Below are 13,044 nucleotides of genomic sequence, written 5' to 3' on the forward strand. Positions count from 1 at the left end.
CTGTCTCTCACTTTTTTAGTTTTAATTCCTAAGATAAAACAAAAAGAAATGTACTAAGGATCCAAACAAAGAACCTGGAAAAATTAACCAAAAATTAAACTTAGGAAATAATTTCTAAAACAGTCACTGTTATTATTTTTAAGTGTTCTCCTTCTCCCTTTGTTTTTGGTCTTAATCTCAGTAAAATACACATCATCTGTAGTTCCTTGTATTAATTTGGTAACAATTCCATTTTAGATTACTATTATCTCTAGGGTATAGTATTTAAAAAATTATTATCCAAGTATAATTGATGCTGTGACCTCTCGTAACTGCTGTGAATGTGGTGAATCGAGGTTTGCCATCATTGATAACCCGTCTGAATTGCTCTGTCTTGCCCCCATCTGGTGTACAGAGGCTGTAACTCCCATGTCCCAGCTGTGTGTGTAAGGCCAGTCACTGTAAACCCTGTCTTCCTCTGTCCTCACATAGGTAGGCACGAGACGGTACATGGCTCCTGAGGTGCTCGAGGGAGCCATCAACTTCCAGAGAGATGCCTTCCTGCGCATTGACATGTATGCCATGGGGCTGGTGCTGTGGGAGCTTGTGTCTCGCTGCAAGGCTGCAGACGGTAAGTAGGATGGCAGCCCTGGGCATCCTCGGTTGAGGGATAAGGAGCAGTGGGACCTTGGAGTGATCCTGCCAGGTTCTCTCTTAATCCTAGGACCCGTGGATGAGTACATGCTGCCCTTTGAGGAAGAGATTGGCCAGCACCCTTCGTTGGAAGAGCTGCAGGAGGTGGTGGTGCACAAGAAGATGAGGCCCACCATTAAGGATCACTGGTTGAAACACCCGGTAAGGGGCCTGGTGCAGGCAACTTTGCAAGAGGGTGGAGAAGGGAAAACCCTTCATGTGTAGCAGGTAAGCTGAAATCAAGGGGGAATGAGCAAAGAGAAAGTCTGCTACGTTCCCTGGACTTTAGGAATGGGTTCCAGGGGTTATGGGGAGTAAGGTAGGATGATGTCCTTCTCCTGATCCCCATCCCCACTTTGACTGAACTGCTACATTTTGGGCCCTTGTATGGTTTGGGCTTTGAATACGATTTTATTTGAATATCAGTCCTTCAAGGCAAGTAGTCATGTCTGCCCTAGTAGGGGCCTGGTTGTCTCCTTCTCCCTCCTATGTATGTTGAGGTTCAATGAACCTTTCCTAGGGCTGTGGAGTGAGGCCAGTAAGCTCAGAAAGATGACTGCCACGAAGGCAGGCATGCTGATTCCTGAAGTTTCCCCCAGGCCTCTGCGGGTGGACCTGCTGCTGTGGTTGGGGCTGGTGGGCTCTGCCTGATCCTTGGGAACATCAAGTTTACTGTCCCTCAAAGCTTTTCCTCATTGGAGGGCCCTAACAAAGGTGTCTTTCCCATCTCCCCTATGCTGCTCAGGGCCTGGCCCAGCTTTGTGTGACCATCGAGGAGTGCTGGGACCATGATGCAGAGGCTCGCTTGTCTGCGGGCTGTGTGGAGGAGCGGGTGTCCCTGATTCGGAGGTCAGTCAACGGCACTACCTCGGACTGTCTCGTTTCCCTGGTGACCTCTGTCACCAATGTGGACCTGCCCCCTAAAGAGTCAAGCATCTAAGCCCAGGACATGAGTGTCTGTCCAGACTCAGTGGATCTGAAGAAAAAAGGAAAAAAAGTTGTGTTTTGTTTTGGAAATCCCATAAAACCAACAAACACATAAAATGCAGCTGCTATTTTACCTTGACTTATTATTATTATTATAATTATTATAATTATTATTATTAATATTATTTTTTGGATTGGATCAGTTTTTACCAGCATATTGCTCTACTGTATCACAAACAGCGGACACGTCAGCAGGCGTTGAGGTGCTGAGCTGTGAATGCAGAACCAGCGCCATGCTGAAGAGCCTCAGCCACCTCCTGTCCTTTGGGATTCATTTTTCCCGCTTTCTCTTTGTTCGTCGTCTCAGAATCTGTGACACAAAGAAACCCATCTCCTGTCTTAGGAAACCTAATGCTGCAAACTCTACCTAGAGGAACCTTTGAAGACTGTTACATAAGAACATACCTTCCTCAGAAGAGGAGTTTCCTCTGCCCTCTGCCTTTCTCCCCTCCCTCCCTCCCTCCTTCCCTCCCTCCCTCCCTCCCTCTTCCCTCCCTCCCTCCCTCCCTCCTTTTATTTTGTTTTAGTGAGCTTAAGAAACAGCAGATACATCTTTCACGGACCTAACGGGTGTTGTCCTGACCGAGAAAAAAACTGGGATGAGAATGGTTTGGACTGGAGTTGGAAGGGGAGGACAGTACTGGGGGTAGGATTTGGAACAGAGCTACACTGGACTCGGGCACATTCGGAGCAGCATCCTTTACTATGGAGGCTACTTCTCAGGTAACCAGGAATCGAGGGGAAGGACCTTGTGGAGGCCGAGCATTAATAGCAAGAGTGGGGTTTGGAGAAAGTCTGAGATTGGGTACAGCCCTGACTTACCTGCTGGCCCTGACCAGTTTCTTTTCACTAACTTGGCCTTGGGCATAGGGTGAAACATTTTTTCTTCCCTAATTTTAAAATTAGGTGAGGGTAGAATCACAGGTTAGTGAATACATTCTTCATAAGACACGATGCTGTAAATACCCTTAATGGACGAAAAGTTGAAATACTTTTGTTTCCTCTTGGAGCAGTTCAGGGAAATGCCCACAGGGGGTTGTCTTGCACAGATAGGGCAAGAGGATTTCCTGGGTGGAGTCTGCCAAGGCCTGCCTCACTGGGGACCCCAGAGTCCTGCAGCTCTGGTTCTGCCCCAGGTGGTAACAATACTGTCCCCTTTCTGTGGCTCGTGGACAAGACTTTCTCCAGACCCCTTAAAGTGGTACATATTCTAAAAAACTGTTTTTCTATTATGCCATAACCTTGCTGTAGTCAGTGAATGTTCCTAATGCTGCTGTTTCAACATTTGAATTCTTTTTAATTTATGAAACATGCTAAATTTTTTTTTCAAACAAAACACACACATCCACATATACACATGCTTTGCTATGTGGCTTCCAAGGTTTAAATTTTGAAAAGTAAAAGAATTAAAACTTCACGACCACAGATCACCTCAAACCAGAAATACCTCAGAATTTTCTACTTGTGTAAGGTTTATTATATATTTTGTTAGTTGTGTTGTCTTGTAGTAAGTATATTTTAATGTAAGTTGGCTTTTATGACAAGGAAGTTTAAAAGAAATAGAGAAAAAGAAAAAAGTTTGCATCTTCTAGGGAGTGCTACCATTTTGTTTGATAACGCCCCCTTGTAAATAATTGTCATCAGCTGTAGGTTGGCTGTCTGGGCCAAGTCTGGGCATTCATCAGTCTTGTTTGTGAAGGCTTTTCCTTCTGGTTTCTTTAGATCATTTTATTTAAAAACAGTGCATCTCTTCATCATGAGGGTAGGCAAGGCGGGGCTGTGGGGAGAGGTTGATCTGGGTGAGAACTGAAGAGGCCGCCTCCTCTTGGGTTGTTTGGAGCTTCACATGGAATTCACATGTAACATGTAACTTGATCCGTCGATGTTCAGAATGACAGCCCCACTTAAACTTGGTAGAAGGATGGCCCTTAGACCTGAATGGGGTGATTTTACTTGAGATTTAACTTCTTCAGCAAATTAGCAGCAACCTTGGAAGACATGTGTGGCGCCTCTGTGAAGCACACCGTGACTCAGGCTAGTCTTCTAGTGTAGCATGTCTGGGAGAGAAGGGTTTCGCTCTTGCTGGTCTTAGAGTCCACAGTGTGGGGTGCCACTGCACACGCCTGGCCATCTATCTACCTGGCGTGCTATGTTCAGTGTCTGGGGCTTGCTGCCTGGGGGTCTTTTCCTCTGGGTGTGGAGGCACAGGGTGCTATGGGAGGCCCGTTTGCTTCCCTCTCAGAGCTCAGTTTTTGCTTCAGGGGTCAAAATGTGGGCTGGCCAAGTGGTTACAGGAATAGGGTTTTGGTAAGCTATGTTGTCTTTTTTTAATTTTTATTTTTAAATGGTTTGATTTTGTGCTGTGGTATTTTTCTTCCCTTGGAATAATTTTTAATGGCAAAACAGGCCTTACAGCAGTTGCTTTTCTTTACCATTTATTTCTTTAAGAAGCTTTAAAATATTTATTGAAAAGTGCCATATCTAATTTTTTTAGCTTTCTCCTCAGGCAGGGCAGGCATCTTTACTTTTCATCCTCAGAAGAAACAAACCACTAACAAATGTAGCAAATTTACTGCAGGAATAGTTAGATCATGATACTACCTGAACACTAAACCCCAGCCTCTTTGTTTGGTTTTAGTTCCTCTGGGTGGTTTTTCTTTTGTGTGCTGGCTTGATTCTTGTGAGAAGTTTTGACCTGGCCAAGGGAGGATTGAGCCATGGTTCTGGTGTGGGACTTTGCAGTCAGGACACAGTACAGACAGGTCAGGCCTGCCTGACTTTTCTCTGGGTGGCCTTCCCCTTCGGCCCACCGTGCGCTCAGCCACTGTAGTGTCCCTGTGGAGCCTCGCCATCAGATGGTGTGTCAGGAGATGGTACCTTTTTGGTGGGGCTGGGGAGGAGGGTGGTCCATGCCAGTTCTTTGGGCTTCAGGCCGCTCTTCCCCTCACCCATCAGGTAAAGCTCACCCATCAGGTGGTATATCTGGTTCTGATGGCAAGAAAAAAGTGGGGGATCTCCTTATAGGGTATGGGTCTAGGAGCACAGGTGGGCCTTTTGCCCCAGGTAAAATGTTTGTCTGTTTGCTGTCATGTGTTCTTTGAGGAGTGAGCCATCTAGAGTCCTACTTTGAATTTACTGGGTCATACAGCCTCTGCCTGTGCTGTTTTCCATAATAACTTCATGCAACATGCATTTTTCGGGGGCTCAGATAATTGCTTTCTTTTTGTTTTTGACCTCAGGCTCTTTGACGGACTGGGGAAAATGGGGCCTGGCATCGTTTTCCCTGTCAATGGGAGGGGCTGTTCCATGCAGGGTGGGAGGGGACCAAGTTAGCAGAGAGTAGCCAAGGATCCTTGCTTCTTCTAGTGTGCTGTCATCCAAGCAGGCTCCTGGCTGTAGGGATGGGTCTTGGGGAAGAATCTTCTTTGAAAGCATCTGTGATAACTGAGAAGTCATCCCTAGCTGGAGAAATCCAGTAATGAGCAGAAGGAGGAAGCAAGTGAGGACAGAGGCCATTGTGTTACAGTGTCATGCAGAGGGCCCTCAATGATGGGGCATTGGGGAAGGCCGTAGACATAGTCATCAGAACATCCTGGCCTGGCATAAGCTGGGTTTTCTCCTGGGACCATTGGTCCTCAGCAGGAGTTCCTTGCATGAGTTGCTTGTGGGCAAGGGCTGCAAATGGGCTGTTCTTAGGAGAAAGTGACACCGGCCTGTGAGGGAAGATGGTGAGCATTATTAGCCTTTGTGTCCAGCATGGCCTTCTTGTCCTGTCTGTTCTGGAGAGGAGCCTGTGGGACCAGTCCTGCCTGGGGAGTGGGGAGGGCATATCCACACGTGCCGGCTGATTCTGACTCTGAATACATCCTGTCTGGACTTGGGGGTGTTTCTGCAGAACAAAGAGGTTGTTTCCAGCCTTGAACAGCTTCAGGAGGATAGAAACTCTTACTCACATATTCTTAGTAAAGGGAAGGGTCTGTCTTCTCCAGGCCACAGAGATTCGATTGCCTTAAGAGGCTAGGCTAACGCTCTTGACATGACTTAAGACAGCAAAGCACTTGTCCTGTAGTTGGGCTCTGTCACCTTTCTCTTTAGTTGGCCATATTCTCGTTTCCTCCATCCTGCTGCTATGCCCTGTGTGCTCTGGCTGTGTGTGGGGTTTTTCCCTGGTAGAAGGAGGCCCAGCTATGTATTGAACATCCTTCGTGTGTTGTGTGTGACTCAGAAAGCCTGTCACTTGGCCCCTGTGCTCTGAGCCGTGAGGGTGGGGAGGTGGCTGTTCCATTAAAGTGGGAGTATTGGATGGCCCTCTTGAAACTAGAATTTTGCCTTTTTTAGTATGTAGTGTAAAGTTGCCAGCACCTATTGGTAACACAAAGACTTGCTGGTTTTTTAAAATAATCTAATAAGCATAAGTATGTAAGTTTTTAGAATTGGTACTAGAAGTTGGACAGCTAGTTGTTATTCTCGAGAACTTGATTTCACTAGAAAAATAAACTAATTGGAAAGCAGTTTCCAGGAGTTAACTCAGTTTGATTTTCAGTCTCAGTTATTTTAGCCTGTTGAGTTTTTGATGGCACACCTTTGGAGAGATGGCCAGGCCTGATTCCCATTTCAGGGGCATCAGACCATACTTTTTTAAGAAACTCCGTGAATCTAGTTATCTACCTTGCATCCTGGGCAAACAGCCAGAATGAGAAGGGGACAAGGTGTCTTTGGCTGTTTGCAAATTCTAAACTAATGAAATACTCAGCAGCTAACATGTTCAATCTAGTAATGATTAGTTTAAATCTCAATTGACAGTAATGTTTTAGATAAACAGGCCCAGTAATTCAGTTGATGAACTGTATATACATCTTCTCAGTTTAGTTTTGTAAATGTTTAATGAATTCAGGGTTATACGCGTAGTTCTTTAAGATTCCAGGTAGTTGATTTGTAACCAGCAGTCTACCTATGAATGTATCCCAAACCTTTAGAAGGTTGGAAAAGATTTTTGAAATAATGATTTAGTTTTGTAGAAAAAACACCCCTTTGGAAATTAATTCAGTTGACCCAATAACATTTTTTAAAACAATTAGTGGCTCCAAAAGGCCTGCCAACAAACAAAAGTCCAAATTATCTAGTGGGACACTTTGAATGTTTTATGTTTATTTTGGGTCCACTGTAAACTTTGGTTCGAACAAGAATTTGAATTTAAAGAATTTATCATTATTTAAATTATTACCAAGTTTTTACATTTTCATTACGGTATCTTCCAGGTATGAATGAAACAAGACTTTTGTATTGTGGTACTTCCTGTATCCCCTGTAGTGCCAAAACCAGTGATACTTTATTTGCTCCTGTGGCAGCTCATAGAGATAACTGAAGTGATTTTTCCTCAGTAATTGAAACACATATTCTCTAAATGCCAATGTGTGGTGATGGGCCCTGCACTGCCTTTACTTCTCTAGGGCAGTGTCTTTGGATTGTCTAGGGCCTAGGTAATTCTGAGAACTACTGTAAACCAACCACAGGACACTAAAGCAATGTACACACCACTCTCTGTGTGTATGGAATGGGTTATATAAACCTGGGCTATGCTGGACATCTACAGAAGAGTATTACATTCACTTGCAAAGTTTACATTTTTGAGCTCACAGTTACGAAAAAATATGACCCGCGAGTTTTTCAGGTAGGGAGGATGGGTCTTCTTGCAAATGCATGAGTTCTGTCTTGAGTCCTGGAAACTTCTCTGTTGGTTGGGTGTGGGCTCATTCCCCGACTCTCCTAATCACGTTTGCGTCAGAATGTTAGTATTGTAAATAAAAGAATAGGTTGTATAATAGATACACAACACTTGAAACTTTACTTTAAAAAAATCGATAGTTCTACATATATATTTAGTTATATCACTTGACAGATTTCTTCTACACAGTGTGGAGATTGTTTTGTACCACAGATTATTTTTATAAAGTTAGTGAATTTGAATGATTTTGTAATCAGCTAATGAGCTTTACCTTTCAAGAGAAACGTACACTGGAGCATGAGTGGTGTGGAACTTTTACTTAGCGCTTATATGGATTCTTGTGATACACTGGCAGACTGGAGTCAATTTGCGGGTCTTTTTTGGCCAAAACTCCACTTGTGTTTGTGTAGGACAGTGATACTTCAGCTCAGCTTCTTGTGGATTGGGAGGAGAGAGGGCCTGCAGTGTGTTTTACATTGGTGCTTCCTCCTGAGATTTCTGTTGAACAAAGGGGTTCTGAGGTCAAAAATTGGTTTGTAAGCTTTTGCCATACGACATAGTCATGTGAGAGTGTTCGGGGGAACAGAAATTGTATAGGGGTGCAGATTGGGGTGGGATGGGACTCGAATAAGATTCAGGTACAAAAACTTTGAAATGAGAATCTGGTGGTTTGAGTAATCCACCAAACTGAATTACCTAAGATCACATTATCCAGGTTGGGGGACAGAATTACCCAGTTAAGTAATTGTTCAGAAAAGTGGGGAGGGTGGCATGTGGATGCAGTGATCCAATTAAATGGAGAGCTGCCAGACACATTTTGTCCTCTTTGGTCAGGGCTCTTTTGGAGGTGAGAATGGTTGGGTTGGCTCGCTGCTTCAATCTGTGGAGTCAGCCAGGAGCCCAGTGAGGAAGCTCAGAACCCCAGTAACAGCAGAGCATCTTTCAAATAGCTCGAGTTTTCCTGCTTTTCTTAGGAAGCTTAGCATCACTGCCACAATATGGAAAGTGGTCTTCATTTTAGCCTGTTTATTTTTAGGCAGAGTGGATGGTTATTTGTGTGGGACTTTTGATGGCGATATATAAGGAATAATTAAGTTAATTTCTGGTATGCATAATGGCCAGTCCTGAGGCCCAGCTAAAAACCTGTCCCCCAGACTCTGCCCGCTGGCTTCAAGCAGCTGCTTCCAGACAGAGGTGCACTGGACTGGATAGTTTTATCAAGAGAATCCCTAATGTGTCATTTTAAACCAGCTGTGCTTATTATTCATTCTGGTTAAGCATATAGGTTTACACTTTACCCTTTTTATACTTGGAATAAATTTAGTTCCAGCAGATCTAGTAGCACTCCAGAAACCAACCCCATCTGTTCCCCATAAAAAGAACATTTCTCTGCTCTGCAGCCACGTGTCTTGGAATGTAATTCTGTTGTGCCTTTGTTTTTGTCACTCTCTTCCCCCCAAAAGCAACTGCTGTAAGCTTTTTTCTACTTGTCTTTTCTAGTCCCCCACCTCTACCTTTTTCCTTTTTCCCAGCTCTAATTTCTGGATGCACTTTTGTGATCCAGATATTTTAAGAACCAGTTACCTCAGACCTCATGTTGAACAGTGTCACCATCTGGGTCCTCTTGATACTGCAGACTTTTAACGTACACATGCAGGAACCCTGCTGAGCGTGGGCACTTGTTTTAAAGCAAAACTCTTCCCAGGGACTGAAGAAAGGGCTTCTGGCAAGCTCGTCCTGGCACTGTGGTGGGATGGGTCTAGAGTGTCATCTGAATGGTGCTTCCTGTGTTCCTCTTTGAATTCTGCCATTTTCAGTATTCTCGTGTATCTGAATAGGCAAAGCGATTTAATTGGCTGGTCTTGCACGCAAATTAGTTCCAAAGATAAGCTCTTTGTAACACATTTCCAGTCGCTAATGCTCAATGTAGAACATTCCTTTAAATGGCAGGATAAAAAACCCACTATCCACCATAGTGCATTTTGGGAAGATGTCTGTAGCATATGTTGCTGTGAAATCAGGCCTTGTGGGATATGGCTGTTTGTCATTTTGATGTATTTTAAATAAATATATATATTTTTTAAAGAGTCTTTTTTACCAATTCAAAAAGTTTAATTAACCAGCAGTCACCACATCTGAATTTTTGTCTCTGGGGCATAGATGGCAGACCAAGATTAAAAGTGGTAACTCAGCCATATGAGCATGGTCTACCTTCCTGGGCTGTCCTGCTGTCCTGCAGACCTGCTGTTCCGCAGACCATGGGACACAAGGTCAGTGTGTTCCCAGTGAGGGTCCCAAGTCAGTCATCTTAAGTGTTTGGTCTCTGCCCCATTCAGTGGACTGTTGACTTCAGTCCCTGCAAGTGCTTTAGCCCGAGTGGGGTTTTCTCAGAGCACTGCCACAAGTTAAGTGTGTGTTTAGCCAAATAATTTCTCCATAAGGGAAAAATGCAGTCGCCCAAATTTTACCAACAATGACAGAGATGAGAGTAGGAAAGATTAGCCAACATCTGAGTTTTAATTGGAAAAGTGTCCAAGTCATCATGAAAGGCCGACTGGGAGCAAGTGATGATTAGAGATTCTTTAGGAGACCTCATCTGAAAATGTTAAGACTGCCAGTGAGGGAAGGAATTGTTAAAATGCCAGCGGCTTTTTTTTTTTTTCTCTTTTTTTTCTATAATTCTATAAAAATGCAGAGAAAGTTGAGTGGTACTTCAGAATTGAGGGAGAGGGTTACCGCAGAGTAGAAATACATTTCTAGATTTCAGTTCCAGACCACAAATCCACAACAATGCCATTTTTCAACTGTACAAAAATCTGCTTATGAACTTGACATGATCTTAAATGGTAGTGTCAAAGGCCAAGTTTTTCACCTGTTAATATTTTTCCACATTTGTCCTTGAATCTGAATAACTTTATACAGTACTGTAAATTTAACTTACATCGAGTTTGATGTCAATTCTTATGAAAAGAGCTTTCTGCATGTAACACATACGGTTAAAGAACACAGCAAAGAACAAAATTTGCAGGAACAGTTTTGGAACCAACAGAAAATGTCACCTTTTATTTGCCATCTTATATATATATATCAGTTTTACCAGCTACTTCTAAATTTGTACATTATTTGTAAGGGAAAGAAGGAAAACCCTAAGACTTGTCTAACTTAGTGGAGAATGTGTGTGTTGGGCTTAGGATGGATAGCTAAGTCTTATTGAGCTGTGTTACCTAACTTGTATATAAAAATTGTAATTAAAAGTTTGGGTTCACCTGTTTCTCACAGTTTAAAATGATGAGTAATTGCAAATTCTGGAAATGTGACAGTATATGATTTAAGGCTATAGAAGCAAGGAAGCTCTTTCAAGTGCTAAAACTAAAGACTTCTAGTTTTTGGCTCAAATTCAATAAGTACTGTTTGTATGCCAGGATATGTGAGATGTAAATGTAGTAGGTCACTTTTCACCCTTGTAGCTATAAAATAAAAATTTTGTAGAACTGAAATAGCTTGTACTACTGAATTAACAAAAGTTATACTAAAGTATCATGTTTTAAAAAATATATATATATATATACAGAGTTAAGCTTGTTGCTGTTACCCTGTCTGGATTTGAAAAGTGTGCTGATTTATATATATATATTACACACACACACACACACACACCCCTAAAATGGCCTAAAGCAGACATCCATGTAATTACAGTTGCAAAATGAAAACATTTTGGAAAGAACATTGTATCATAGTTCATTCATTTGCAGTGGATCTTTGTTCCTTTTTACTGTGGTAATTTTAGAAATGAGTGTCAAGTTTGAAATTAGATCTGCTAAGTTGGGGTTTTGCTGCTTGAACTCTGCACTGGGTCCTCAAATAAACCGATGTGAATGTAGTTTTTTCCCCCTGTGTGAAGAAGCAGTTACACCCCAACAATAGGAGGAAAAATCTAGAACTATTTCAAGTTTTATCTTTTTGTATATGAAAATAAAATAATAATAAAACAATCTTGTCTCTCTTAATTACGTGGCAGGGGATTGGAGTTTCCTTTCATGAGGATTAGAAGTAAAATGGCATTCCCTTGTTTAGAGGGCTGACTCAAGTCAGTTCCTGTTTGGTATGTGTAATATTAACAGATGTTAATGGCTGAATGCCTAGTCTGCCATGGTCCTGTGGGGCTGGAGCTAAGCACAGGTCTCCATTTCTGCCATTCAGAAGTGCAGGGTCTAGTTGGGGACACTATGAATGGGGACCGTTCTCCTGAACGAACTGTTCTGGGATTTTGGGTAATTTTCTGCAGGGTAGCATATTTTCCAAATGTCCAAGACACTCCCCCATTCCCCCATCCTCTGCCGCCAGTCCTGTACTTTGCAGACAACCCTGAGCAATACTGTTGTAAGTGGAGTAGAGAAGCCTTGAAAATAGTTGTATTCAGGACTACTGCAGATGACAAACTGCCATTCCCAAACGTTGCTGAGTACTGGAGTCATTTGCTGAGTGATTAAAAAATACAATTATGGGTCCTTATCCCCAACCTGGAATTAGCAAAGCAGGTCTCCAGTTTCAGAGATCTGGACTTAATCTCACCAAAGGAACTCATGGTTCCCCAACAATAAAATAATGATAGTCTTTAATACCTAACAAAACAGGAAGGCCCCAGAAATCATCTCACTGCTTTCTGCACTAACAAGTTTTTTTGGTCCATGACTCTTATTTGCCTAAGTGGAGAAACACCTTTTTAATTCACTCTTTATTATGAGAATTAAGCAACTGTTGATACTTTTGGAGAAAGTTTTTGATGAAAGGATCCTTTATTCAGGGACCAGTTGCCCAATATTTGGCTGTTTTTGCTCTTTCACATTTAGAAAGTTCACCTTTTATTAGTGAGTGCCCCTAATGAAGGAAGGAGGGCAAAGGGCTCACATTTTTGACACAGGATCTTGGAGCTGGAAAAGCTGAAAGGTTGGACCTTAGGAGTCATCTGGTCAGACTTCCCCTTTAGCAAAGGAATTCTTTCACCAAAAGAAATTTGACATAGAAGTTGGTTTATATTAACCAGGCTTGTCTGAATGAGCAAGTAGAAGAGGGCCAAGGGACCATTTCACTTACCCTCTCATCCCTTCCTTTAAGTCTCAGGCATCCCTATGGAACACCTAGGAACCTTGATTAAAGTTTACAAATCGCTGGCCCAGTGCCAATTTTAGAGGTGGGCATACAGGCCCAGAGGGAGTTTTCCTACCCAGAGGCAGGCAGCCCTTCCAGTTCTTGACCTCTTGGGACCAAATGTGGGGTTACACTGTTGTTTAGAAGTAGAGGATCTGGATTAGGAAAAGCCATCTACTATTTATTTCTCTAGTATTTAGCAGTGTCCGGCACTTACAAGAGCCTTAAGAAATACAGTACCTCAGTGATTGTGTATTTAGTAAATTCTGGGGAAAGCTGCTGAAGTAGCCTTGAAGTCTGCAGATACCAGTGTCGTCTGGTGGTATTTGTCAGGATCCTTGGTTGCAGGTGACAGAAACCATTAGACAAAAAAGGGGGTTTCACTGAAAGGATTCTGGGGGAAATGACTAGCCAAGCCTTCAGAAAGGCAGGATGTATGTGGGTTTCAGGAGCCTTGCGAGTTGGGGTCACAGCATTGCAGGCCTTCTCCACCTGTGTCCTGGTATTTCTTC

General features: G+C 42.9%; 1 protein-coding gene across 2 annotated transcripts in view; it reads left to right on the plus strand.

Moving 5' to 3' along the window:
• The window catches only part of ACVR2B (activin A receptor type 2B), a 35,986-nt gene extending 34,266 nt beyond the window's left edge, over positions 1 to 1,720 (plus strand). For both annotated transcript variants that reach the window (XM_033212067.1, XM_033212066.1), the window contains exons 9-11: positions 472 to 610; positions 704 to 834; positions 1,418 to 1,720. In XM_033212067.1, the coding sequence (XP_033067958.1) occupies positions 472 to 610; positions 704 to 834; positions 1,418 to 1,612 (465 nt within the window). In that variant the 3' untranslated portion in view covers positions 1,613 to 1,720. The remainder of the gene's footprint in view (positions 1 to 471; positions 611 to 703; positions 835 to 1,417) is intronic.
• Positions 1,721 to 13,044: the final 11,324 nt, after the last annotated feature.

The sequence above is a fragment of the Trachypithecus francoisi genome, unplaced genomic scaffold (genome assembly GCF_009764315.1).
Source record: "Trachypithecus francoisi isolate TF-2019V2 unplaced genomic scaffold, Tfra_2.0 Lachesis_group0, whole genome shotgun sequence".
Lineage (NCBI taxonomy): Eukaryota > Metazoa > Chordata > Mammalia > Primates > Cercopithecidae > Trachypithecus > Trachypithecus francoisi.